The 27465-nt window shown below is 36.0% G+C and overlaps 3 protein-coding genes across 8 annotated transcripts; 2 read left to right on the top strand and 1 right to left on the bottom strand.

Moving 5' to 3' along the window:
- Window positions 1–132: 132 nt before the first annotated feature.
- Window positions 133–6485, top strand: LRRC39 (leucine rich repeat containing 39). Its single transcript, XM_084527335.1, has 8 exons — window positions 133–405; window positions 1309–1414; window positions 2498–2654; window positions 3215–3351; window positions 3772–3917; window positions 4283–4435; window positions 5651–5790; window positions 6350–6485. Exons 1-8 carry the CDS (start codon window positions 281–283, stop codon window positions 6403–6405), a joined length of 1020 nt encoding a protein of 339 aa, XP_084383461.1. The 5' UTR covers window positions 133–280; the 3' UTR covers window positions 6406–6485.
- On the bottom strand, window positions 6188–13650 carry TRMT13 (tRNA methyltransferase 13 homolog; the record flags this gene model as incomplete). 3 transcript variants are annotated; one of them, XM_084527323.1, is made up of 11 exons in its annotated part: window positions 6188–6852; window positions 7181–7589; window positions 8495–8569; window positions 9460–9532; window positions 10237–10404; window positions 11333–11439; window positions 11867–11936; window positions 12047–12109; window positions 12855–12921; window positions 13005–13051; window positions 13445–13650. In XM_084527323.1, the coding sequence occupies 11 exons, from the start codon at window positions 13574–13576 to the stop codon at window positions 6678–6680; spliced, it is 1386 nt and encodes a 461-aa protein (XP_084383449.1). In that variant the 3' UTR covers window positions 6188–6677. The 3 variants fall into 3 exon arrangements, with proteins under 3 accessions (XP_084383449.1, XP_084383451.1, XP_084383450.1); XM_084527325.1 differs by having other exon boundaries at window positions 10237–10290; window positions 13445–13576; XM_084527324.1 differs by lacking the exon at window positions 13005–13051 and having other exon boundaries at window positions 13445–13617.
- On the top strand, window positions 13606–27105 carry SASS6 (SAS-6 centriolar assembly protein). Of its 4 annotated transcripts, none has more exons than XM_084527301.1 (17): window positions 13606–13734; window positions 14506–14566; window positions 16743–16822; window positions 17909–18013; window positions 18989–19160; window positions 20080–20157; window positions 21119–21238; window positions 21320–21511; window positions 21736–21930; window positions 22328–22417; window positions 22503–22682; window positions 23304–23385; window positions 23801–23910; window positions 24687–24809; window positions 25093–25184; window positions 25636–25727; window positions 25834–27105. In XM_084527301.1, exons 1-17 carry the CDS (start codon window positions 13667–13669, stop codon window positions 25917–25919), a joined length of 1926 nt encoding a protein of 641 aa, XP_084383427.1. In that variant the 5' UTR covers window positions 13606–13666; the 3' UTR covers window positions 25920–27105. The 4 variants fall into 4 exon arrangements, with proteins under 4 accessions (XP_084383427.1, XP_084383426.1, XP_084383425.1 ...); XM_084527300.1 differs by having other exon boundaries at window positions 25090–25184; XM_084527299.1 differs by having other exon boundaries at window positions 14506–14570; window positions 16750–16822.
- Window positions 27106–27465: the final 360 nt, after the last annotated feature.

The following is a 27465-nucleotide window of genomic DNA, read 5'->3' as shown; positions in this document are numbered from 1 at the left end:
GTCATTGTACAATGATTTTGTTGAAAACTGATTTATGAAACTAATCACCTTTTTTTAACTATAAAATTTAACTAGGTGCAATTATTTTGTAGAGAGAAAGCAATTGGTAAAATCTGTCAGCTTAAATACATTAACTATGCTTAATGATGCAATCAAGGAGGTATGGCAATATTTTAGTTTTCATGTCACTGTTCCCATCTGGTAGCTGTTATATACATTGATGCATTGAGCCTGAAATTACAGTCAGATTCCTGTGGCTGAACCTCAACATGTAAGAATCATGACTGAAACTGCAGTTTGTATTGGATCATTCACTGCTGTGAAGACACTTTGGGAAGTAAGAATACAGAAGATAAATGAAGAATTACGGAAAGAAAAGGAATTCAGACAGAGGTCTGCAGGAAGGTAGGTAAATTGCAGATGGCTTGTAAAAAAAACTAAACCATAAGGTACACTGCAGGAGACTGTAACTAGTCTTTTCAAACTCATCCAGTCCAATTCTTTAGCCCTTACTCCAGCAGAATTCCCACTGGTTCAAATCTGGCAATATGTTCATCAAGCAAAGAACTGTGTTTTAAGATAAAAATATTAGCATATACTAAACCCACTAAATACGGATATTAAAATTCTCTCCACTGGTTAAATCCATACAGGATTTAATTTGCTATGCTCTATCCTCAATGGAGGAATTAACAGGGTTACTCAGTTTTCTATGTGGCCAGCAATTTAATGGCATGTGAAGAAATTAGCGGTTTCGGAACCCTTCCTTATTTGTCAAATGTGTTTTGAAATGGAATTACAAATTCAGAAGTTACTATTGAAAAATAAAAGCTGAAAGAAAGAGAATTAGCTTTATTCTCATAATTCTTATTCAAGTCCCCTTCAGAAACCAAGCTAAACGAATGCTTAGCTGATTGACCTTGTCTGCTTGCACTTACTCAGTTCAGGTTGAACTGTCCCAAGAGGTTGTTTCAAAATTGGAACTGTAATTTCACATGACTTTATATTCTTTTGCCCTGATGCAATATGATGAAACTGAATGCAGTTTTGTTTTCCTTCTGACCATAAATTTGAAGAAATGTGTTGAGCTGCAAATAAGTAAAATTCCTATAAGTTACCCCAGACAAACATTACTTCATGTACTTCATGTTCTTGTCTTCCCTTAATTGATAGTATAACTAGCATCCAGAGGTAATAAATATTGTTTGTCACCCAAAATAGTTACTGTTTCTTTGTTGTTCCAGAAAATAGAATGTGTAGCAATTATTGCCAGTATTGAGAAACCCTGAGAGTTTCTTTCTGTTGTAGGCTACTGCTTGTCTGGGAGGAGAGAGCCGCTTTAGCAAAGCTCAAAGAAAAAATAATTAATGAAGATGGAAGAGCAATTTTAAGGATAGAAGAAGAAGAATGGAAGGTAGTGTTAATAGGTATTAACGTTGCTTGGGCTGAATGACTGATGCATTAGAAAACTACTATTTACATCTTTACACTCACAGCTATACTATTTTTATTCTATGAAGCGCTCATGCGGTGCTTTGCTAACAGTGAATTGAGGTGCACTGTTGTGAGACTGTAAAAGGAAGCTGATTTTTTTTTTTTTAGTCCTGAGTATTAAGCATTACTTTGCAAAAATACAGCCCAAATACAGCCCATTTCCTGCATTAGGAGAGATTTGCATTGCAAATCATGAGTTTAATTAGGTAAATCCTCATTTTGTTAATGTACCAAAACTACTGAAATATATCAAGGAAAAAAAACTGTGTTTAGATGAGTGAAAAGATTTCTTCCTGATAGTTGCTTTTTCTAAAAGAGAAAACGAATAAATTGTATTCCCAGAATAGTTTATTGTTTCTAGTGTACATGTATGTGCACAAGTGCTAACTGTAGAATCAACAACTGAATGGATTCTAACCACCACCTAAGCTGCAGAGCTGGCAGCTTCACCAACACAGAAATGCAGATGCTGGTCTCTGTGAAGTGAATGAGGCCATGCTGGGGCCAGTGAGAGTAACAGCCCCACCCAGAAATACTCTGGGGGTCCACAGGTCAGTGTAAGGAAGCTCTGTTCTTTGTTAAGAACAAATAACATACAACCACTGCAGTTATTCTATCCCTCCGCTCTTCTGCTCTCAGCTGCTCACTGTTTCTCTTGACAGAACAAGAAATACAGTTCAGATCACCACTGAAGTGCAAAAAGCAATTTAGAGCAAATTCATCTTCAGTTATAAAGCCTGAAGCTTTTCAAGTAATGGCAGTAGTGCAGATATCTAAATCCTGGGAACAACAGTGGGCAGGTTAAAACAATGATTAGAATGACACAAGTGTTCAGAACTATTTTTCTGGATCCTACAGTATAGCTTAAGAACAAGGAAGACTTTTTTATTATAATGATAATACAAAGTGTTAATATTTCAAATAACCAACCACCACCTTCTACCAAAGCCTGTATTATTGTGTATTAAGCTGAATTTCTTCTGGTCTCTCTTTCTTGTCTTAGACATTACCTTCATGTTTATTGAAACTACTCCATCTCCAGGAATGGCAGCTTCACAGAACTAGCTTGCAGAAAATTCCTCAGTTCATTGGAAGATTTCACAATCTTGTTGTTCTGGATCTATCCCGGAATTCAATAGAAAGTATACCTAAAGAAATTGGTGAGCTATGCTTTCTTTTATTTTAAACTGCTTTTATTTTAAACTGCTTTTCTAAGAAAAATAATTTTATTCAAACATGCCACTTTTGTGCATTTTGCCTCTTTAGCATTCTAACTGGATAGATAGAAAACATGATTTAAATTTGGCAGTGAGACAGATCTTAAAGCTATTGAGTCCCTACAAATTAGGAAAAATAAAAAAGGCCAGGTAGAAAAAGACATATCTTTATATCTTTATGAAAGCTCTTTGGGGGGGGGGGGGGAAGAGCTTGTAAGCACAGCAGTTATTAGACATAAAAGAAAAGTGATACTGAAAAACATGCTATAAGTTCTGAGCTCACAGCAGGAGTTGCCCTTGTTTGTAAGTTTTCGGGCTTTTTTGAAGTACTCAACTAGAGTTCTATACTAGTGTCCTGAAGTTCTTGAATTTCAGTGATTTTTTTTTCTAGTGAGAACACAAAGTACTTGTATAAAAATACTAGGATAACGAAAAACAGTTAATGTTGTATTTCAAATCTCTTAAAATGTCAATGTTTGTTCTTTCATTTATGCTTTCTGCAGGCCAGCTAACTAGCCTCCAAGAGCTGCTTCTCAGTTACAATAGGATAAAGTCTGTTCCTAAGGAAATAAGCAATTGCATCAGCCTGGAAAGATTGGAACTGGCTGTCAACAGGAATATCTGTGATCTCCCTCCTCAGGTTTTGAGATACTGTTCTTTTTTTTTTTGTTTGTTTGTTTGTTTGGTAATGTGTATTTTGAATTTATTCAAAACCTATTCTCATGAGAAGTTGCAATCCATGTTTTCAGATTTATTTTGATACTCTGATTTCATAAATACTCCACAGAAACACACATGACCAGTATTCTCACAGGACTAGTCAAACTGAAGTCACATGAGAAGGATATATATATACACCTGAGTAGTTGCAGGAGCCAATCTGTTTTTGTCCAGAGTACTGCAGTTGTTAAGGCATATCAGCTAATGCAACTTAAAAACCATTCTTTGTTTACAAACTCTGAAATACATTTTAATGTATTTTAAATTTTTTCTTAGTCATGATTACATCACTGCTGTAATGGAACATGTATACAAGCATTAAATCTCTCTTCCTTTTCAGTTAAGTGAATTAAAGAAGCTTTCACATGTAGATTTGTGCATGAATCAGTTTACTACCCTCCCTTCAGCTCTTCTCAACATGCCAAATCTAGAGTGGTTAGATATGGGGGGAAATAAACTCCAGGAGCTTCCTGATGCAATTGACAGGTAAGTACAGTTCAAAGATCACATCTTAGTCTGAATTCTGCTGCACTGAAATTCTAACGGTTAAATTCATCAAAAGATTATTTTAATATTACCCTCAAAGCAAACTTAGGATTTATCAGCCCTAATACATTTTTGATAAATTGGAATAATCAATTCAATAAACAAGTAATAAATTTGCTATCAGTTATCAAGTTAAATGTTTTTTACCAATGATTTTTTCTTTGATATTTTAGTATTCTTTATGTGAGTCCTTTATGTAACTGACTGAATGAATTCATTTATGATTCTTAAGATGAATCAATTTCTTTGTATTAATATTTATTTCTCTAATTCTTGACTGATTGTGCAAATACCTACTTTGACAGAATGGAAAATCTCCATACCTTATGGCTCCAGAGGAATGAAATAAACTCTTTGCCAGAAACCATTGGTAATATGAAAAATCTTAGTACTCTTGTTCTTAGCAACAACAAGCTTAAGGATATTCCTGCTTGTATGAAGCAGATGACAAATCTGAGGTAAGAAAAAGCTGCATAAATAAAAATGCTAGCAAATAAGTTTTAAAGCTTCCCTTAAGTTGTGTATCATTTAAAGAATATAAGCTATGATAGATACAGCCCCAAAGGTGAATGGAGACTGTAATACATGTTCTCATTTCTGAAAGGCCCAGATGCTTACTTCTAATTGGCCTTATATATTGCTCCCTAAATCCAAGAGCCAGGAGGAAAGATAGGTGTTGAACGTGAAAAAGATGAAGTACAATGTTGGCACTGCAAAGCCAAACACTCAGAATTGAAGAAAAAAGTATCAGCTATAAGGATATGGATAAAACTCTTCTGTACTAGATTAGAGAAAAAATAAAATGAAAGAACGTAAGTTGTTAATTGGTACAACTAGATTTTGTATTCTATGACAAACTTTCCTGTTACGTGTTTTCATTTAGTTATTTTACAGAAAGAATATTAGTCTAAATAATCCTTAATCCAGTAAAGCAATTCTTCTGTTTTCAGACCATTTAGGAGGAAGCAGCATCTGTTTAAACACACACATACAAGCTCACCTGCCCGATGTAATCTTTAGTTTGTGAAAGGGGAGATGTAGGCTTTATCTGTCTACAATCTGTGTTCCCTGTGTAATGGTAGCTGTTGTAGAATGTAGTAGGTTGGGCGTGGAGGGACATGCTCAGAGGTGTCATTTTCCTCAAGTAGAGAAATACCCAGCTTACAGTTCTTATTTGGCCCATTTCCTACAGCAGCTAAAATATCCTGAGCATGCTGTAGCAAAAAGCCCCTAAGGTAACCATCAGAAATAGAGTCAGGCACAGGTACACGTGGAATAGCTGCAAGGGGTGAACTGAGAACAGAGGAAGATTGGACTGGCTCTTGCCTTGCAAACTTAGGAGAACACCAGCACTTGCACCCTTGTTCTCACCCACTCATCTGGTTATGAAAAGTAGATGAGGCTGACAGCTGGGAGAAGCCCAGAAGACTGCAACATTTTCTCCAACCACAATCAGCTACAGTTAATGTAAGAAGTCATCTTCATTTAGTTTACATAATTCTACTAATATTGGTGGTTTCTATTAACTTGTAAGATAGCATCTGGAAAAAATACCCTTAAAATTACTTCTCATTTGTTCAAGATGTTGTCTGATGAATCTTAATTCAGTTTCAAAAGCTTTTTTCTCTGGACAAAACCTAGTGCAAGCATAACATTTTGCAATGAACTGTCAGATTTGTCAACTTCAGAGACAATCCACTGGCGTTAGAGATCACACTCCCTCCGTGTGAGAATACAGAAGAGGAGGAGCAACAGGAAATGTACGGCATTGAATTCATGCACTTGTATATTCAGGAGTCACTGAAGAAAACAGGTATGGTTTCTTTCCAAATTCCAATCCCTCTGGAATAGAGTGAGGAATAAACTCTATTTGAGGATAAACTCAAGAGTGAGGATAAGAATAGTGGGAAGGATAAACTAGATAAAAGAAAACTAGGAGATGTAAAGAAACCAACAAAAAAAGACGCCCAGTGGCAGTAATATCTAAAGCAACATATTCTATTTCTCTGTGCTTAAAGGTCACAGTAAAAGACCAAAAACCACTTTTGAACAGATGTGCAGGTAGCAGCTGTTACTTGCAAGGAACTTAATTCATTGAAGATGTGTTCTTCATGAAGGCTTAAAAAAAAATGACATGCTCTTTAGAACCCTAAGCCAGCTTTTTAAAGTGGTATTTCCTAAATGAATATTCAAATTATCAAAAATACATCGAGAGTTTAAAAATGAATTTTATTCCTTAATGAATTCCATTATCAGCATGAACTGATAAAACAAGTACTTTGGCCTACTTAAAATACAAAACTATCCTGAACTTTAAACTGAAAACAAACTAAGTATATTAATTTCTCTTATTTTAACCCATTGTCTTCCAGGAAATTTGGAGAGTTGCACTTCTGGTCCTTCTTCTATCGTAACTGCTAATGATTAAAGAATGTAATTGAGTAGAAGAGAATACTGAATATACTTCTTCCTAACAATGAGGCCTACAACCAGTCTCAAGTATTCTTAGGGATTTTGTTCCAGTAATGAGAACTGGATTGTGTAGTTGTAATTCCAACTGAAACTGGGAACCATAAAACCGTTTTCTGAGTAGAGGAAAGACTAAAACAGTCTTTTTTTTTTTGTAAGCACTAAATCTGCTTTTCAAGTGATCTAGACAGATTTTAGTTTGTCTTCTACCAATTCCAAATCTATATCCTATCATGTAGTTGGCTCTGGGACAGCAGTCAACAGGACATTCTCCAAGGATACAGCAGACTCTGTGTAATACTGTAGTGTAGCCCTGTATCCTCGTTGTTGTAAATATTTGATCCGTCCATGATCAATCAGCAGTTTACAGAGGGCACCAATCTCCTTTCGCTCTTCAACGGGTAGCCTAGTTTCACAAACAGGAGAAAAAAACAGCATGTATTAGGAGAATAATTTTAATGAATATTAGCACTTATGCTTAGAAAAACTACTGAAGTCACTATAAATTCACTTCACCTCAGACAAGCATCTCATTTAAATATTTTAAAACTTATGTCTGTGAAAACTGAATTTTTGAAGTAGAATGTTTTTATGAGTAATTAAAGTATTCCTGTAAAAACAAGTCTTGTTGAGGACCCAAAACAATTTCATGTTCTACCATATGTAATTCTGTTTTTCTGCTGGAGTCTATATTCTAAAACAAAAAAAAAAAAAAAAAAAAAAAAATCACATACCCTTGCAGAGTGTCAAAACCACTCTCTGTTTTGCTGTATGGTTGGTCATGTTCTTCTGTGTTGTTAGTGTGATCTTCACTTTCTTCACTAGTAGAGGTTACGGTTTCTCGCATGCCACAAGTGGCCCAGCTACTCATTCTCTGAAAATAATGAAATTCTACTGGTCCAAGTCCTACTGATTGGAAGAACTCTCTTCCTACGTAGTGTGTCCAGTCACATTTGTGATGGCAACACAGTGCAATAACAATTCCAGCTACAGGCTTAAAGTCTTCTTTGTTCCTTTCACTATCAGCTGAACTCCTAGCAGCCATTTCTGTCTTATCATTCTTAGGACGTTTTGCTGCAGGCTCTTCATTTTCTCCTTCACAGCAAGTTGCATAGCTTTCTATCAAACATCTTAAAGCGAGATCTGGAAAAAAAAAAAAAAAAAAAAAAGATATACTGAAACTACTAGCAATGACCACCCTGCATTTATTTATATCAACTGTATTGCAGCTGGGAACATACGTCCCAAAAAGAATAGAAGTATGCATCATACGCCAAACAACAACTTTGAGAATACTGAAAAATTAGAAGCATAGTTTGAAAACATAAAACCTGAAGTGCTAAATTAATATTATGAGACCTCTAGAGCTCCTAAGGGCTTATTCTCTTAAGTTCTCTTCTTCTTCTACCCAAATCAAGTTGAAATATTTTGGTTAATTGAGTGGTATATTGAAGGAGGATCTCTTCCCTATAAAACATGTCACTATTTGCTCTAAAAGTTTAATACCTAGGATATACTAATATATATATATGCTTCTTAATGTTTATGTTACGTATACTTTTTAATAATATGTATACTTCTTAAATGTTTACCTGTATCATCTTTAACAGTAAATATACAAGCATTAGAGTTGAGATGTCTTAAGTTAGTAGGCATGTAATTTTAGGAAAAGTGTATTAGTTCAAAATTATGAGGACAGAAAAGAAGTTCTTATTGGTTTGGAATATGTACTTAGAGCCAATACAATTTTAGAAAGAAAAATATTTTAGGATAGAGATGACAGTGTAAAGAGATAACTTTCAACAGTTGACAAGGACAACCCCCACCCACCCCATTATTTGTTCTACTGTGTCATAAACTGAAGTACAATTTGGGTCTACTATTATCTATTTTCAGTTCCACTGCAGGCAACAGGTATTTAGAACAGAATTCATCAATAGCGAGCTAGATGGAAAGAAAAAGCATAAAAACGGTTTGGAAAATCATTCCCTTCAGAATGTAAGACGTAATATCCTAACTTCTGCAGTCAACAAACATGTAATTCATACCTGTGGCAGCCCCACACAAATGTTTCCCAATTCCTACCACAGGTAGTCTTTTCTTCTCTAAACTAGGTACCTTATCTGGAAAAACAAAACAAAACAAAACCTTTTTAAATAAAAAATAAACTACCCCCCCACTACTGTAGGGGGCAGTATAATTTTTTTTAATACAACTTCAGCACACTTAACACAAGAACAAATAAATGTTTGATGCTACTAAAAATACAATGGTCTGCACATACTGTTACTAAAATGATTTTTTTAAGATGAAGGGAAGCAGATGTAGTGGTTGAGAAGCACTATTCTTGAACAACTCAGCTTTGTACGAACAATGTATTTTAATGCTGTTATAAAAGAACACAGTTTTGTTTCTGAGCAGCAACAAAAACAATGTATCAGGAAAATGATTACCAGAGAACTCTGGAATTAACTGTGGCCCAGAGAAAAGCTTCAGTTAAATAGTAATGTAAATACTGTGCCTTTTATTAAAATGCAGTATTAGAAATAAAGGATTTTGCATTTATACTAGAATAATTACACTTAACCATTCCAGCCTTTCCGTACTATTAAATGTAAGCACGACATTAACAACTGTCTTTAGGAGATGCATTAATCTACAGTATGTATTTGCATATAAATGAGATACAGAACTTGCTTCATTCTGTACAACCGAAGATGTATAATCTTGCAACTTCTAAAAAAAAACTTTCAAGTGTTTTTTGTTTTGTTGTTTTTCATCCACAACACTGTCCCATAAATGTATAAAAAGCAGAAATTTTAAGTCTGTTTGATAATTTTAAGATAGTGATTTTTTATACATACACACACACACACCCCATTAACAATACTAGGTAACCAGTAAGAAAGAATCTTCAAAACAAGATACATTTAAATGTACTACAAACAAATTGACTCGATATACAGAATTAAACCCTTTAATTCTGAAATAAAGGCTTAATTTTAAATCTTACTTAAGCATAAGTGCTGAATATCAACTTGAAGCCTTTCAAATACAGAATCTCTCTTTTTATGTTTTCCATCCACCTGTGTAAATAAAATAGATTCATTAAATAGGGCCAGCCACTAATAATTAGTTTTGCTACAGATAATAGTGCCACACTTTTTGCTTTTAAGTCAACATCTGCACCTTTCCAACATAAAGCACTAAAATTTTTTTTTCTAATAAATATACTATTTATTATTTATTTTTTATTTTACTTTTTTAAATATTTATTTTATTTATTACAAAGTATGGAACACAAGAACACTTCCAAAACTTTTAACATTTCATAGAATGGCTCATGTTGGAAGGGATCTCAAAGATCATCTAGTTCCAACCCCCTGCCATAGGCAGGGATATCAGCCACTAGATCAGGTTGCTCAGGGCCTCATCTAACCTTGCCTTGAACACCTCCAGGGTTGGGGCATCCACAACCTCTCTGGGCAACTTGTTCCAGTGCCTCACCACCCTCTGAGTGAAGAATTTCCTCCTAACTTCTAAACTATATTGCCTCTCTTTTAGTTTAAAACCATTACCCCTTGTCCTGTCATTATCTGATTGACAAGGAGTCACTCTCCATCTTTTTTATGTCCCCTTTAACAACTGAAAAGCTGCAACAAGGTCCCCCTCCGGAGCCTTCTCTTCTTTAGGTTTCATGTTATTTTGAAGGTGAAAAGCAAATGCTAACAACTTCAGTAACAACAGCTTAAAAATTACACTCCGCTAATGTGACAATATTTTCTTCTACCTTGAATCTTGTAGTTGCCCTTTCCACAAGCAAAAATTGAATATCTTCAATATCCTGTAAGGCAACATCAACCCAATGAGACAGCTTTCCTCGCCCAGCTCCAAACTCAATAAAACATCTTCCTGGACCAAGCAAATGTAATTTTTCCATGTTACCTAAAATGGAAGCCTACAAACATAAGAAGATTATTTATGAAACAAGCAAATATATACATGTGTATGGCAATGCCTGACAAAAAATTATTATTTCATCAAACTGCAGAAAACTTTTTCAAGGCCTCCCTTCCATGACATATTAGGGAAGGGATCTTGTGTGCACAGAGGAAAAGAGTTAAAACTTCTGGCAAATCAGCATCACCCAACCCCACAGAACTCCACCTAGAAGCCTTTGGAATGGACTTTTGGGATCAGGTACACAGTAAGATTAGTGTTCTTTGCTGATTCTCAAAGTAGCCACCCAAAATACGGGTGCTACTCTAGACAGCTATGAACCATCAGTACCCACAGAGCCTTCTCTGTATCTGTGTCGTTATGTATAGGAAAGAAAAGTAGAGCACAGGAAGAAAGTATGGAAAACGGATGTTTCTCACTTTTTTTTTTTCCTTCCTCAAAGTCCTACTTTGCTATAGTATGCAATCCATCTTCCTTAAAATTCCTATATATATTCAATATACACTAAAAAGGCAGAAAATAAACTCAGACTAATTCTTTTTATGTTCCTACACAACTGGAAAGTCTTTATTGAAAAAGTAAGAAATTCCTGTTACACTTAGCACTACAGTAGTTTACCTTTTGTAGCTCAAATTTATTTTTAAGTCAATAGAAAATAAGAATACACAAATGAAAACTCACGAGAACCTCACACTGTACTTTATTTTATGATCCTAATAAACTTTTGTTACTAACACTTAAAGCAGCTATTTTTAAGTTTAATATAGATAGGCTAGTATTTGAAAAGCATAGAACTATAAAAAGCGTATCAGATTTCCTCTATATGAAGTGACTAGCACTATGCATGTGCAGTCATCGGAATTTACGGCTGGAGAATTCCACATTTTTGAAGACATCTACAGCTATTAGTAAAGCAGAGACCATACCTGTTGTTTCAAATGTTTAAAAGCAGATTCTCCATTCTTTGGGTCATTTAAGGCTTCATGTAAAGCCTTGTGAGACAGTATTTGTTCCTTAAGGTCAAGTTCCAGACCTGCATACAAATGTAAAACTTTTCAGTATAGGTGTCAAGAGTTTGTTTTTGTAGCATGTTAAGATATTCAAACATGAGCTCAATTTGTGGCATTAACAAAACAGTCTGTTGAGAGCCTAAGTCTATCATCACAGCTTCGTAACAGAAACAGTTATCTGTAGTGATATTTGAGTGAAAAACAACCAAAAGAAAGCACAAAAGGAGGGAAAATTAGCTATATGAACACCACCAAAATTCATTTTATCATTCTCTCAATCATTTTCACTACTTAAGATTTAGTTATTAGAGGATTGTCTACACCTTAATGATAATCACTTCAGATGTGTTCTAGTGTCAAATACATCTCACCTTTTCATAAATATTTAATGACAAATATAACAAGGAAATAATTCAATTCAAAATGCCTTAGTCTATTAAGTGAGCTCACCATTAGTTGCTTTTTTCAACTTGATAATTAAATTCTCTAACTCTTCTTTGGATAGGGAAGAAAGTGTTACCTTTTAAGGGAAAAAAAAAGACCTTTTTATTTTTGCTAGTTCTTTAGTCATATCATAAATTGCAGCATGTTACGTAGGGAACAAGCTTTGGAATGAGTAAGTGTACTCACTTGTTTTTCTGGTATTTCTGCTACATCTTTTAAACCTGCGTTAATATCTTGAACAAAGTAGACCTTCAAAAAGCAAGAGAAAAGCAATCTGATTTTATTACCATTATTTTCCTAAAGTCTGATCCTGAATACCCAGCAGAAGTTACTGTTCTGGCATATTTTGACAAGAATGAATGTATTTATAAGAATTAAGCTGTTAATGCTTACTAGACCGGTAACAGTGACAACTTTAATATTTCTTATGTGCAGCATTGATAAGACAGAAACATAGAAGATAAAGAAGCTGTCTTTGTTTTCTTGGAACAGCTGTTGAGATGTATCTGACTCCTTCCTTCAGCACTGACTGCAACTGCCAGCCTTGCTTTCCATAATTCACTGCTAAATGGAGTGAAGCTGGCAGATACTTAAGTTAGCAGACTGCCAGAGGTAAGAGAACATCTACAGCTCTCTGCCAGTTGTGCTTTTCCAGGACAATCTCTCATTAAGCCTCTAAAATAAATGATTTTGTGGCATTGTGAGAGCTTGTTCTTAGAAGACATCTGAGAAAATTCCATTTAGCATTTTCCTTCATAACTAAGAGAACTGAAAAGTTATACAGAATTACAGTGAGATATAGAAGACAAGGAGCATGGAATGCGAATTCCATTTCAGCTGAACAAGTTTCCACACTGTGCTTATGGTAGTGCTTGCTCAGACTGCAGTTTTCTTCTTCACAGCTATATTCACCACAGTAAATTCTGTGCAAAGCTGTAATGGTTGGGGCCTTAAAGCTGAGATGAAGTAATGCTGAATTTTACACTGTACTTACTGGCTTTGGCTTCTCTCTTGAATTGCATTTTTTCAAATGTTTTTGTAGCTGGTCTTCATATACAGTGCTAAAATCCAAATAGAAAAGTAAGTAACACCATTTATAATGAGAACTCTGATTTATACTTACAGAACTCTGACATATACTTACTGTTTTGGATCAAGAGGACATGGAATTCTTTTTCTGTCATTTTCTTTCTAGTTATAAAGAAAAGGTTTAAACAACACTAAAGCACGCATTCAGTGTTCCCATTTTAGAGAATGTTACGAGTGTTTTGAGTTTTATGAATGTTACGAGTTTTGAGCAACGTTTGAGTGTTTGAAACACCTATGCTTAGGTAGCCAGGTTAACTAGAGTGGAGGAAGTGGGTCAAGAATTGAATATCTAAAAATAAAACACCTCCTAAACATTTAACTGAATGGCAGCGTTAACCGCTGAGCTGCTGCCCGTAGGACTCCAGGGCTCACAGGACGGCCCCGTCCATGCAGCGGGGCCACCACAGCCGGGGGCGGGGGCGGCGGCGGCGGCTGCCTCAGCGCCCCGACCCCTCCCGGGACACCGCAGCCCCCAGGGCTCTACCCTCCCAGTACCTCCTGCTGCCCGTGCTCCCCGCAGAAGCGCCTCCCGAGGGCCGGCACCATCCTGCAGAAGCGCTTCTTCCTCGCCACGAAGTATGCGCACCGGCCCGGCTCCGGCTCCAGCTCCGGCTGCGGCGCCGCCATCTCGCTCCCAGCTCCCCCCACGCTGGCTTCCCGGGCGCCATCTTGAGGCTCCTCCTCCGCGGGCGCCGAGCGGCAAAGTCAAAGCGCAAAATGGCGGCCGAGGGGCTGTTCAACCGGCCGCTCAGCGTGCAGCTGCGGGGCCCCGGCTGCCAGGAGAGGTGAGGAGGGAGGGAGGGAGGGATCGCGGGCTCGTCTCCAGCTGCAGGGAAGCTTTCTTGCCTCTTTCGAGAGAAGGGCTCCCGAACGACGCCTTTTCCTTTACGCTTTTCGCTTTCTGCGCTGTATCGGTGCGGCTGTGGGGCTGCGCTGGGGGTCCGCGCGTTATGGGGCCGGAGCGGCTCCGGCCGGGGAGGAGGGACAGAGGGGCGGTGGGGACGCGGTTACAGGAGGGACGGGGGGAAGGCGGCTGAAGGCGGCTGAAGACGGCTTCCCCGTGTGGGGGCTGCGGCCGGCCGCTGTTTGCGTGCGTCTCCGGGCAGCCGCGGTTACTGAGGGCCCGGCGGAGTTGGCACGGGACGGTTGGTTTCTGTGGGGTGTTTTAATGCACGTAACCTCTCAGGTCACTCGACAAGAGGTAGCGGTGCTTAAATGATTGTTATAATCTTTAGCAGTCATTAATATATCTCAGCAGACTTTTCCAAAGGTTCTGGTTTCAGACAAAGCTTAAAAACTTCTGCCTTGTTATTGAGAGTTTGGTGGATTGTAAGCATAAAACAAACAAAAAACAACTGAGGTGACTGAGGAGCTGTAATGATACCTGAAAGCCCCATGATTTCAGTTATCTTAGTAGTAGTAGTGCGAGCTTTCTTGATATTTCTGCTTAAACTTTGTTTGCTAAGTGTCATCTGATTCCTGTAAGGTTGCTATGAGCAGATGTTATCTGAAGAATATTTTCTTGATTTGTTAATGTTACATCTTGTTGTACACAGGAGATTAGATGTCCGAGTGAATATTGAGCTGCTGTCAATTTCTAATCCTGTTCACAGAAAGGTTTGTAGATTTATTACATTTGTGTCGTTCATTGTTTTATCAGTATTTCGTTGCATAACAGGACAAATAGGCAAAGGAAAAGCAAAATAAGATTTTGGTATGTTTGTCACTTGATCTTATTTTATTTTTGAGTAACTCAGTTGGTTTGGTATGATTCTCCTCATAGCCTTTTTAGCTCACCCTTTTTAGTTTTGCTGTTCATGGAAATTTATAAACTTAAAAACGAGAAGAATTTGTAGACCCTTGGAGGATCTTGAGTTAGCTTAAGAGCAGTCTTGTTTTAAATATAGTTAGTTCTTGTTTAAAAATGCTATTGACCTTGCAAAGTCCTCATCTAAACTACTGAAAATTACAACTTCTGTGTGGATGCAACATTTTGTTTTTTTATGAGTGTGTGTGTTGTTGTCCTTGAATGTTTGGAATTCACCCAGTAGGGATAGGAAAGAAGTAATGTACTAAACTGCAGTAAAAAAAAAAAATCCTTAGGAAACTAGCAATGAGATTTATATTAGGGATTATAAAATCTGTTTTGTTGTGCGTCTAATTTGTTATTTAAACTTTATTTCCACCTACCGTGGTGTTACGGTTGGTCACCAGTTGGTGATAGAGTTAATGAAGACAGATGGGTGTGTAAAGGAGCAAAACATATACACGCATATATGTATTTATATGTATGCATATGTATGTATATGTACACATATAAATCTATGTTTTGCTCCTTTACACACTCATCTGTATCTGTCTTCATTAACTGAACGCTTAACTGAACACTGCTTGTTCACATAACATTATCATCACCACAGTTAAGAGAATTAAATATATATATAAAAAAATATATAATTAGAATTAAATATATTTATATCATATTATATATTATATATAATGTATATATTAATGTTTAATTCTGCTCATATTTATATTTAATATATCATATTATATATTAGTTATATATAATGTATATATTGATATATTTAATTCTAATTATATATATATATTTAATTCTCTTAACTGTGGTGATGATGTTATGTGAGCAAGCAGTGTTCAGTTAAGAACTGTGTACCAAGTGTGTATGTATATATATATAATATATCCTGTATAAGCAGGATTGTTGAAATCCAGTTGTGTACATCAGTGAGTGATGACTCTAAAAAGATAACTCCATGTACTCAGATCAGTTTGTGGGACATGAAACCAAGCAGGCGTTCTTATCCTATCCGACAGCCTACCCTAGTTGTATTGTAGTGTCAGTAGTTCTAACAGCTAGCTTTATGTGTAAGTCCCAAGGTTTGTTTACACCGCTCTAGCTAAGAGTTTTGTTATTCTTAGTGGTACCTGAATTACTGCAACTTACTTCAGTTTTGTAGGTGTACATGTGCTGTGGTAACACTTCAGTTAGGCTGGAAGAGCCGGTCAGTTTTCTACTTGATTTTCTTCTGCTCTTCACGTAGGTTTGAGCCTCTTTATTAGACAGCAGGTGTGTGGGTCTAATGTACCAGGTGTTTCTAATAGTCCCAGCCTTGTAACAAGACTACAGTTTTTAGAGAAAGCAATTTTTCCAAAACACTGTGGAGGCTTCCAGTGAACAAATGAGTTTATTTTTTAAAACCAAAGCAGCATAAAACTACAATTTTCCTTACAAGTATACTAGATTTTAGCAGCATCAATTATATGTTTCCTTTGCTAAGCTCTGTATTCAAATATATAGACTGTTCAGAAGGTGTTTTCTCAAATTGCTTGGAGCAATAGGACCTGAAAAACCTGCAAATGTGGAAATGGCGTGTTTGTGACCCACTACAGTGGACTGCTCGCTCATAGGTGGAATCTACACACTATTTAATGATGGGGGATATTCTTCCTTCAGCGGGCAAATAATTTTCTTCAGGTAGAACAATGAAGGGATGTGGAATTTTGAAAAATTTGCTGCTGAAATTTGAATGTTTTTTACTTGTTTTATTTTTGTGAGAAATAGTTTTTCTGTTTTTTTCCCCACTGTAGTATTTAAAATTGAAATTGTGTTAAATGTGAATGTTTTCTCCTTTCTAAATTAGTTGCCATAATTCTTATTTTAATTTGGTTAAAAAGTAAAAATATTAAATAAACTGTTTGCAATATTTAAACAATCCTACAGTGTATTTTACAGTATTTTAAAAACATATTGAAATACCTTTCTTTTCAGGATTTAGCTGTCCGATTGACTAATGATGCTGACCCTTTTTTCCTTTATAATCTTGTCATATCTGAGGAAGATTTTCAAAGGTGAGTAAAGTAATATTTGTGAACATTCCTCATGGTAATAAAAAAATATGGTTTTTTAGCTTATAAAGGTTTATCTTAGACTTTTGTTTCTAGCATATCTCATTTGCAGATTTTTGGCGGTAGTATTCTCTTCCACCCATCTGTGAAACTGACAAGTCTAGGAAGGTTATTGGCTCGAGGTTATGCAGATGAGTGACAGAATCCTGACATTAAGTTCCCTGTGTAGTTACAGTACCACAGTTTATTGTACTCCCTGTGTCTTTTTTTTGTATCATAACTGCTTCTTATAGATTATTGTAAGTTTGTGAACTATTTGAAGAGCTAACTGCAAGAGGAAAGTACGTCTGCATAGCTTCCGAACCTGAGGCTTTGTCTTGTAGTTGTTTTTTTTTTTTTTTCCATTCTAATTGCACTGTTGAACCTCAGTTTGTTTCGCTTGTTCAGAATTTGATCATCAAATTTGAGCCCCAGGCACAAACAGTTCATGCTTTTCTTCTTCAAAAAAGGTATTATTATATATCATACATACACACCTGTGTAATCAACGTGCTTCAAAAGTAAAATAGAATTTTTAAAGCAGATGTGCAGAAATATTTCATTTTTTCATTATACAAAGTATGGCTTCTGCATACATGTTTAACTCTTTGAATTTACCACATTAGTATTGAAGGTGCACAATTAAATGAGCAAGTAGGCAGGTAAAATCTTTGTAATTTTTGACTTTTCCCTCATCTGCAAAGCATTGTCCCCTTATACTTCCCTGTGCCCCTATCCTTACTGTGCTGTGCTTAAGAAGGACTTATGCTTGAAGGAATATGCTTGTTCTGCCACAATAGCTTTTTTTTTTTTTTTTTCTTAGTGCAGCAGTCTTGCAAAAATTCTTGAAGTTAAAAGTAATCACCAGAGAATATTATCCAAGACATGATCACGTTTCTTCTGTGTTCAGGGTTGAAAATAACATACTAGCAAACTTAATGATATGATCAGAATTGGTTCTTTCTATTCATGTAAACAAAATACTTCTTTAGAAAATAAATTACATTTCTATATAATGTTAATATTTTTTTTCCCAATCTGTTTATGTAGCTTGAAATCCCAGCAAGGTCTCTTGGTAGACTTCTCTGCTTTCCCACAAAAATTTATAGATCTGCTTCAACAATGCATTCACGAACAGAACAAAGATATCCCGAGGTAGGTGATAAGTGAGTACCATATCACTCTGTGTATCTGTTTTGAGTTTTTAAAATATTTGTCCAACAGTCTAAGTCAGTAGAACAAGGATTGTTTAACCTTTCCTTGGACATCTCAGTATCAGTTAGTGGATGTTGCTGACACAGCCTAAACCTTAAGAGGTCTCAGCAGTGACATTGCTGCATACATGTAGGCTCCCTTATCAGAATTGAAGCTGGCAAGTTACAAGAAGCTAACAGATGCGCAAGGATGCAGTACCACTGTGTGTGTGATTTGGATGGTTGTGTATATATATATATATATATATTTTTTTTTTTTTTTCAGGGGGTTGGAACAGTTTAATACTAGAGAGCTAATACGAGCTTAATGGACTGAAGTATAAATTGATATTTTTCACAAGAGAAGCCACAGTAATAAGGCATTCTGATAAGGATTTTCTCTTGCTTTTGTTTCAGTGCTCAGATACTAGTATGTGAGGCGGGTGACCTGAGGTTTACTCTTTCCTATAGTGGCATTTTCATACGTGGCTTTTGTGTGTGCACACTGAGAAAGCCCTGTTCACAGTACCTCACTCCCCAGTAGCTGGGGTAGTTTCCTGAAGTGTGTACTATGGACTTTGAATTTAACTAGGCAATAGGATCGAGGAGTCTATTTTCTTTTGGAATTAGGTTACCAAGGCCTTACTTGATTTTGGACACCTAAGTTTAAGATGGGCTTCCGAAAATTTTACAGATAACTGAACTGATAAGTTTTGTACATTTCTTGTTATAAAGTGTAAGCATTCCAAATTATATTTATTTGTAGTATCAACTACAACGTTGGAATTGAATGGCATAGTCGTTTTTTCAAATGAAAAGCTGGTCAGCCTTTTATTGCATGTATAAAAATATATTTTATTTGAAAATAGCTTGTAGGATCTATAGGTCGTCTCAGTAATGGTATGGTAAATGTTGTTTTTATTTTGTTTTTCCCTAGGTTTTTGCTGCAGTTAGTTTCTTCAACATCTGATCTAGATCACACTCCTGTCTCTTTAAATATTGTGGAAACCAACCCTTTTAAGCACCTTACCCATCTCTCTCTAAAATTCCTACCAGGAAATGATGCAGAAATAAAGAAATTTTTAGCCAACTGCTTGAAATGCCTTAAGGTAAAGTGATGACTGAGTCTCGATGCTATGTGTATTTAAACTTTTTTTTTTTCAGTCTTAATACTTCAAAAGCATGCACCAAATTGTGTAGGCTTTTTTATTATTATTTTAATTCATGTGTGTCATTGCATGCAGTTATTTTGGCACATGTTACAGAACTAAATTGTTACTTTCTCTCTAGCAATGAGAATCTTACATACCCACTAAACCAAGTGTTATAATTCAAACTGACAGGAAATCGGGTGTTTATATGCTGTGCATGCACTATGCAGCTGTTGAATACTTCGGTGTTTCATGCTTCATAGCCTTGTTCTGATTGCCAGATCAACTGCAAAAATAACATACTGTAAGCTTTCTGTCTTTTTTTCTGCAATCGGGTTTAGGAAACCATGTGTGTGTGTGTGTAATTCTAAGGTCCTAGGGGCTTCAGAGGGCTAGTGGTGTAAATAGCAAATGAGAATTGTAATGTTGGTGCAGTTGGTAGCGTGCTAAATTTTAATCTAATGCAAAATTAATGATTTCATAGTTTGACTGTTGTCTCTTTTGTAGCCTGCGATTTGCCTCCCTTCTATTGTGTTATCATGTTTAGAGCTGCCTATGAAGTCATTTTAATGAAACAAATTTACAGTATTTAGTTAATTTGTTACTAATGCAGCTCCTTTGTACTCAAATCTTTATAGCTCTCTTTCCTTAAAGAGACTTAATAAGTTTAATACAGTATTTTTACCTTGTGAGCTAATGCATTTATTTCTTTTTTTAATGTATAGATAAACTTACTCAATATGGATTTTATTTAATAAGGTGATGTTTCCACAATTACAATGTGGCTGCTTAGAAAGGATATAATGATGGTAAAATGGAACCTAAATACTAGCAATTTAGGAGCTAAGGGTTTGTCTTGCTATCAATTTGTACACAGGAAGACAAAATGATTTTGGAAGAAAAACTTAAAAAAACCGAAGAGGATCTGACCAGACAACTGAGTTATACTCAACAGGTAACGCACGTTTTTAACTCTCCTGTTCTAAGTTGTTTGTACTTCCTAGGTTAGGTGACCAATGCTACACATGAATACAACTTGTTAATTGTGGACTTCCAGTATAAGGCTATGCTAACAAATTCATTTTTTCTTGTTCTACCTCTTTTTTTCTGTTTTAGTACTTTTTTGTTTTTTTCCCCAGTCTGTGGAGAATGTGTGTATAGTGGTCTGGTTGGTAACTGCTACCTAGCCAAAATAATTGATGTGGAAGTGAGAGAAAACAATAAGAGTAGACAAATATTCTCTAAATATTCTGCATATGGTTAGAAACCTTTATATTTGCAGAAACTGTGAAACCATGACAAATAAATCAGAAGTATTGGAGGTTCACTTTTGGATTTTTATAGTCAGCCCAGTAGTGACTTCGCATTTGCGCTTTAGGAGAATGATAGCAATGGGTCAAATTCTAGAACTATCAAGGTGGCTTTTTTGACCATCGTGAAACAGAAAAATTTCCTTAAATCTCCTGTTGTGGAGCATTTTTTTGGAGTAGAACATTCATCTTTGCATTTTTCATGCAATTGGAGTCTAATAGATTATATTTGGTAAATTGTAATGCAGAACTACAAACCAAAAATACAAAAAGATGCTGCTTAAGAACTCTCCCCCTGGCCCCTCCCACTAGAGCACTCTGTGTTTAAAACATCCAGAAGAGATAATGATAGGGATCATCAGCAGACTGTTCTTTCACTCTTAAGTTAGAAGAAAATACAATTTGAAATGCAGATTATTTTATTCACATAAGGTCAGAAAGCTGCTATTGAGCTTCTCAACAACTTTCCTGTTCTTAGAATGACCGGATATTTGGTGTCTTGTACTGAGATGCACTTTCACAAAGTAACAATAAAGAATCATTCAGTATCGAATTAAATGCTTCATTTTTTAAAACCTTGCTGTGTGGTTTGTCAAACTACAACAGAGCTTGTCAGAGAAGAGCCGGGAACTAGACAAACTGAAAAACGAATGGACATCGTACACTGCAGCTCTGACAAACAAACACACGCAGGAGTTGACAAATGAGAAGGAAAGAACTCTCCAGGTATGACAGCAGGAAAGAATTAGCAATATTCTTGGCTTCAGCTTAAGATTTGTTGGATAACTGTTTTTTTCCTCTTTGTAGGCACAAGCTCAGTACCAACAACAGCATGAACAACAGAAAAAGGAATTGGAAAGTTTGCATCAGAAAAGTATTCAACAGTTGCAGAACAGACTCTCAGAACTTGAGGTTATCAATAAAGATCTAACAGAGAGGAGATACAAAGGAGACTCCACAGTCAGAGAACTGAAAGCAAAGCTATCTGGAGTAGATGATGTATGGCTAATTAATTCCCATAACCAAACTTATAATTTTTAGAGTGATAAAGCTGCCTGCCTATGCTGATAAGAGAAAATATAGCATATTAAGTTTGACTCTTCTTCATTCCACATTTTGCATGCTATAATTTCAATGTATCTTTTAAAATTAGTATTATAGTGTGTTTTGTTGTTGTTTTTGTTTTTTAATTAAAACAATAAAATTCCTTCCCAACATTCTAGGAATGTCAAAGAGCAAAGCAGGAGGTGCTGTCACTGCGGCGGGAGAACACTACTCTGGATGCTGAATGTCATGAAAAAGAGAAACTCATTAATCAGTTACAGACACGGGTTGCTGTCCTGGAACAAGAGATCAAAGATAAAGATCAACTGGTTGTTAGAACCAAAGAAGTATTAGACGCAACACAAGAACAAAAGGTTCCTTCAAGTTTCAAATTCATTCTCTCTAAACCTCTGTAAACCTTGTTAATTGTACTGTCTTTAGGTTATTAGATGACCACATTTTATGAGTGCAGCAAGTAAGCTTTCAAATGTAGATAAAGGTCCTGAATTATGGCATCAAAAGTAAACTGGGTTCGTTTTGATGAAGGTAGCCACTGTTTTACTATTTTGTGGCAGTTGGGTGAAGTTAGTGGTAATTTTTGTAAAGGTGGATGAATTGACAGAACCCTATGCAATTTGACTGAAAAGCAAGGACTGAATTTTTATTATTATTTTTTAAGGACTAGTTATAAAAATTAACGAGGTTCTATTTAAAATTATGATGTCTATTCCATATCTTAATTATTAAAAAATATTCAAAATTCTTTTAAAGGTGATACTGGAAGAGAATACAGAAAAAAAACAAAGTCATATTGAAAAACTTGAGACAACAATTAGGTCACTGTCATCTGAGCTTCTTAAGGTTTGTTTGAACATACCATTAGCTTTATGTCTGTCTGTCCTTACGTGTTTCTTATTTTGAAAATACACCTTTTTTTTTTAAATAGGCTAATGAAATTATCAAGAAGTTACAAGGAGATTTGAAAACCTTAATGAGTAAATTAAAATTGAAAAATACAGTAACGATTCAACAAGAAAAACTATTAGCAGAAAAAGAAGAGAGACTTCAAAAAGAGCAGAGAGAATTGCAGGAGACTGGACAATCTCTTCGAATGAAAGAGCAGGAGGTATTGTGATAGATGAACCTCTGTCCTGTAAACATTATTGTATGTAGTACGTTTTCTTGTGTGTATCGTTTTTTTTTTTTTAAACTTAAAATACCTACAGCAATAATTCTATTCAACATAATAGACTTACTGTAAATTAGTTAATGCATGTGTGTGTGTGATGAATGTTTTCATATTGTCATGTTAAACTGATTTGCAAGAGACGTACATCCACATGAAGGAAAATACTGCTGAAAGTACAAAGCAGTGCAACAAATGAATAGATGTGCTTTACAGGGTATATTCCTGTGAAAGCTGGCGGTAGAGGCAAAAAAGTAAGAGCGAACTTGTTCCCTTGTCTTGCTTAGGGCCCTTGCATTGTTTAATAATGAAGAATTAAGGTCAGAAAGGTCTCTGGCTGCAGTCTGGTCCAAACTCTGGCTAGAAGCGGTACTTAGTTTCGAAGTATTGTCATACTGCTTTTGTATGATATTTAGTTTGAACTTCTCTCAGTTTGGAATTGTCCCGATCCTTCACTCTTATGTATATATCTGTTGCTTCTTATATATACGATCATATTTCTTGAGTTTTGAATCAGTACTAGTTCCTGATGGAGCTGTAATTAGTATGGGAACATTGCAGGTTTGCAAGTTACAAGAACAACTTGAAGCTACAATACAGAAACTGGAAGAAAGTAAGCAGTTACTGAAAACCAATGAAAATGGTACGTTTATACCATTTAATTTCTCTTTGAAATTTTACGATGATTTAGCTAGTTTGCTAAATCTTTTTTTTTTTTTTTTTTTTTCTTTAAGAGCTGCAGTTATTGTCAGCATAGCACAAATAAGCTTCTGTCTGGGTGCGTAGTAACCTAGAGCTGTACAGTAGAGATGACTGCCTTTGCGTGCATGGGGCTAGCTCTAGCTCAGGGTGCAGAGGAAGGAGCAGTGGGAGGGGGAAGTTTAAGCAAAAAGCCTTTTTGTGAGACCTGGGCTTACAGTGATACTTGAGCTTGAGGAAGTGGGTTGGGGGAAAGCCCACCAAACGGTCACTTTTGTTTGAGGAAGAGTTAACTGGTGTTTAGCTAGGAGGTGAGCTTGACCTTTTTTTTTTTTTTTTTTTTTTTCATTTCTCTTCAGTAATCACATGGTTAAACAAACAGCTGAATGAAGTTCAGATGACAAAGAAGATGGATACTCCTACCAGCACGCATGGTGGTGCTAGGACTGCAATTTCACCTCATGGCATGGTAAGATACAAATATAAATAGCAATAAACTGTTGTTGTTAGAACATAATACCCAATTTGGTGCTAGCTGATGCCCTGGCCTTGGGAGTATTTTTTAAGCTCTAACTAATTAAAATACGTGAAACAATATTAAAACTGTTTTTGAAAAAATTAAGTGTGGGATGAAAACAAACACCTCCCCACCCTCCACTTTTGTGCTGTGAAGTTAACTAACGTTCTAAGGATCTTTGTATGAATCAAAATGTAATGTTTATTCCTTTTTGGATACACTTACTAGTGGGATTTGGAAATGTGAAAGTACACAGTAAAAAGCCCTATCAGGCTATCGCTAAGAATCATAGCTTAGTGGTTCCTGCTCCTTTTTAGCCCCCATGTGTACAGGCTTCTATTTGCACCTTGCAGCTGATGAGTGAGTTTCTTACTCAGTGGAAGGGCATATTCATGTGAAGATGCCTGACTTATGCATGTAATATATTAATCAGTTACACAGTATGTAGCTTATTATGATTTTATTTTAGTATAAGCTAGAACAGTGCTCATGTCCTTCAAATTTTAAAAGGCTACAGGTTTTCCTTACGAATGTGAATCTTGGAACTGTGTTTTTTTTTTTTTTCCTTCCTATTAGAAAGAATTACATGATTGAAATGTTAACTTTGCAATTGTGTTTACTTGTTAAGCCTGGAATTTCAAATTTCTACAGCACATATATTTGAAGAATTGTTTTCTCCTTTAGAGATGTATTCTTCCTTTCTTTCAGATGTGTTCTTTCTCTTACAGCTTGACCGACCATCCTTTCCTAGCCTAGGAATCAATCATCCCTTTTCTCCCCTGTATGCCTTCCAGAAGTTTCCAGAACAAGCACGTAACAAAAATATCAATCCGCAATGTCCAGTACCAAAGGTAGGTATTTTGACTTTTCTGTTTGGCTAAAACTATAACAGCATAAAAAATCAAAACTTTGTTTTGAATGTTTCTCAAAATGCATAAATATTTGCAGTATAACTAGTGTACAGCTTAACAAAGATAATACACGGTTAGTGTGCTTTGCTGTACTTAACTGCTATTCAAAGCATAGAAGTGTTAATCCCTGAGAAGCCCACTCTGAATACCTGCGGGTGGACCGTCCTGTCTGGAGTATCTGGAGCATCTTTACTTAACCTGCAACTCCTTTTTTTTTCAGCAGATTCAATTTAACATGCAGCTTTCAAAAATGGATCAACATTCAGATGTTCAGACAGTGACTGCTACAACTAGTCATCCAGCAAATAAGGAGAAGTAAGTATTATCTATTGCATTTTCCTTTTATAAAGCCATTTATCTTCTGTGAGTATCTGCAACTGAGCAAAACATTTCCAGTAGCAAGCTTGTTCTGTGATCTGATTTTCTCCACTGACATGTTAACGAATTTTAAGTTCTGGCAGACTTGCTGCTCAGTAAGCTTGGTTTGCAGGTAGCAAATGAGGATCTTTGCTTTCAGGAGGAAGTACCAAGCAGGTATGTCCCTTCTGCTGACATATCCATGGCTACCAGGGATAGATCAGTCAGAAAATGAGTTGTAGATTGTTCTTATTTGACTGAATCAGGCATTGTTTATACTTGAATGATAAAATTCATAGGAACTTAGTAGTTCCACTTCAAGTCTCTCTTTTTTTATTTTCCTGAATGTGTTTCTGTCCACAGTCAATGTTAATTGTTTAAAATCCTTAATTAGCTTTTTTATTTCTAGTGGTGAGAATTTGGGGCTGGAATCAAAGTATTTCAAGAAAAAAGATGACAGCATTCCTTTACGAGGGCTTAGTCAAAATACACTAAACTCAGGTATGTGTGTATGGAAAGAATTAAACAAGACCTTATTTGAAATGTACTTAAAGGGTAACAATAGTTATGATTCTAAGAACACTATCTTGTTTCTGCTATTCTACAGAGTACTTGAAACCCTACTTACCAACAAAAGTCCAACCATTACCAACAGCTGCAGTAACAACAGCCTCAGCTTATTTTCCTGGATAGCAGACAGGATGCTTAAGAACTTTCTCTTAACTGTTTGGGGAATTTGGAGATGTCCTGTATTAACAACATACTCGTAAAGTATCAGTATGAACTGACAAGGTGACGTCTGGATCTGTTTTCTTTGAGAAAGATATCTTGACGTATACGGATGACTTTTTCGGATAGTTAAACCAATTCAGAAAAGATAAAGCTTTAAGGGGCCTCAGCCTTAATGGTAACGCCACTGTAGGTAAGTCACTGAATTAAGCGCTGAATTTTCTCCTGGTATTTGAGAACTTTGTCTTCCTGAAAATGCACAGAAGTGCACTGACATCTTTGTTATAGGAATTGACAAGTGTGGCTCCGTAACAGATGATGTGTATTCTCTGGTATTCCCCAATATGGAACGGTTTTCCGTATGACTACTTTTCTTTACTTCTTTCAGAGAAAGGGTGTTGCACATAATTTCCAGCACTTCCTTGGTTGTGCTGTTAACTTTACTAATGGTCAAGCTTGTAAGTTAGCATGACTTTTTTCCCCTTTCAGGTTTATTTTTGAAAACTTGATCAATTTGGGAACCAGCTTATTTGAATTGCATACAGGTTTACAAATACTGTAACTAATACTAAGATCCTGAATGATTTCACTGAAGGTATAAAAGTATGGGTTAAAAATGTCATTTGGTGTTGCCCTAATGTCTGTTTTCTGTCAGTACTATAGCCCCCAGGCCACTGCACATAAAATGCTGTAAAGCAATTTATCTGAACTATTGAAATTAGCACAACATCTAAAAGCTATTTTGTATTTACTAATTGTATTTTACAACTATAACACCGTACAGAAACAGAGGATATTCTAACACTCAAACTAAATTTGAGTCTATTCAGCATATTTTATTACCCGTGCTCAAATGCTAGAATCATGTTACAACTTCATTTGGTGCAATTTTTCACTTGGTGTCCCAATAAAGAACTGGCACGCAAGTACTTGTAACAGCTAAAATACACTTCTTTTTTCAAAGCCAGTTTACATACTTGTTTTTAAAGATAGTTCATACCTGAATATTTATCTGCAGCCAGAGGGATGTATATTTTAGTGGTTTGTTTTGCAGTGCAAAATGTGTATATTTGTTTATAATCAGCATCATGTATATTGACTTTTGATATGTGTAAGTTCAATGGAAATATTAAACGTTTATAAAACATTACTTTTCAGAGGTTTTTAAGATTACTATATTAATATTTCTAGTACACTGACATGCCACGATGAGGACAATGGCAGAATGGTTCTGTACTACTGTATTCACTTTTCTCTGGAGTTTCCTTCCCAGCTTATTCACTTCCTCACGCAATGCTGCGTTGCTGGACCAGCACTATGGTGCACGTACCATCTGCAGATGACAGCCACCCCATTCTAAGGTCTGTGCTTGTGCAAGGTCAAGCTAGTTTAGTTTGAGTGAGTAGGTATAACTGAATGTGAAGTTGATCTGTTTCTCTTGGAAGTATGTATAAGCTGCTATCCAACAGCAGACTGGTAACTAAAACATTAACTTCTCCCAGTCTTGTTC

The sequence above is a fragment of the Aythya ferina genome, assembly GCF_964211825.1.
Source record: "Aythya ferina genome assembly, chromosome: 8".
Lineage (NCBI taxonomy): Eukaryota > Metazoa > Chordata > Aves > Anseriformes > Anatidae > Aythya > Aythya ferina.
This window is presented reverse-complemented; position numbering and strand designations above follow the sequence as displayed.

Excerpts from the sequence above, each read along its gene's own strand:
- SASS6 (XM_084527300.1), top strand. The coding sequence starts at position 13,667 with ATGGCGGCCGAGGGGCTGTTCAACCGGCCGCTCAGCGTGCAGCTGCGG. Across the intron at positions 21,512-21,735 it reads AGCTATCTGGAGTAGATGAT|GAATGTCAAAGAGCAAAGCA; the intron begins GTATGGCTAATT and ends CCAACATTCTAG. Across the intron at positions 23,386-23,800 it reads ACTGAAAACCAATGAAAATG|TAATCACATGGTTAAACAAA; the intron begins GTACGTTTATAC and ends ATTTCTCTTCAG.
- LRRC39 (XM_084527335.1), top strand. The coding sequence starts at position 281 with ATGACTGAAACTGCAGTTTGTATTGGATCATTCACTGCTGTGAAGACA. Across the intron at positions 406-1,308 it reads AGACAGAGGTCTGCAGGAAG|GCTACTGCTTGTCTGGGAGG; the intron begins GTAGGTAAATTG and ends TTTCTGTTGTAG. Across the intron at positions 2,655-3,214 it reads AAGTATACCTAAAGAAATTG|GCCAGCTAACTAGCCTCCAA; the intron begins GTGAGCTATGCT and ends TGCTTTCTGCAG.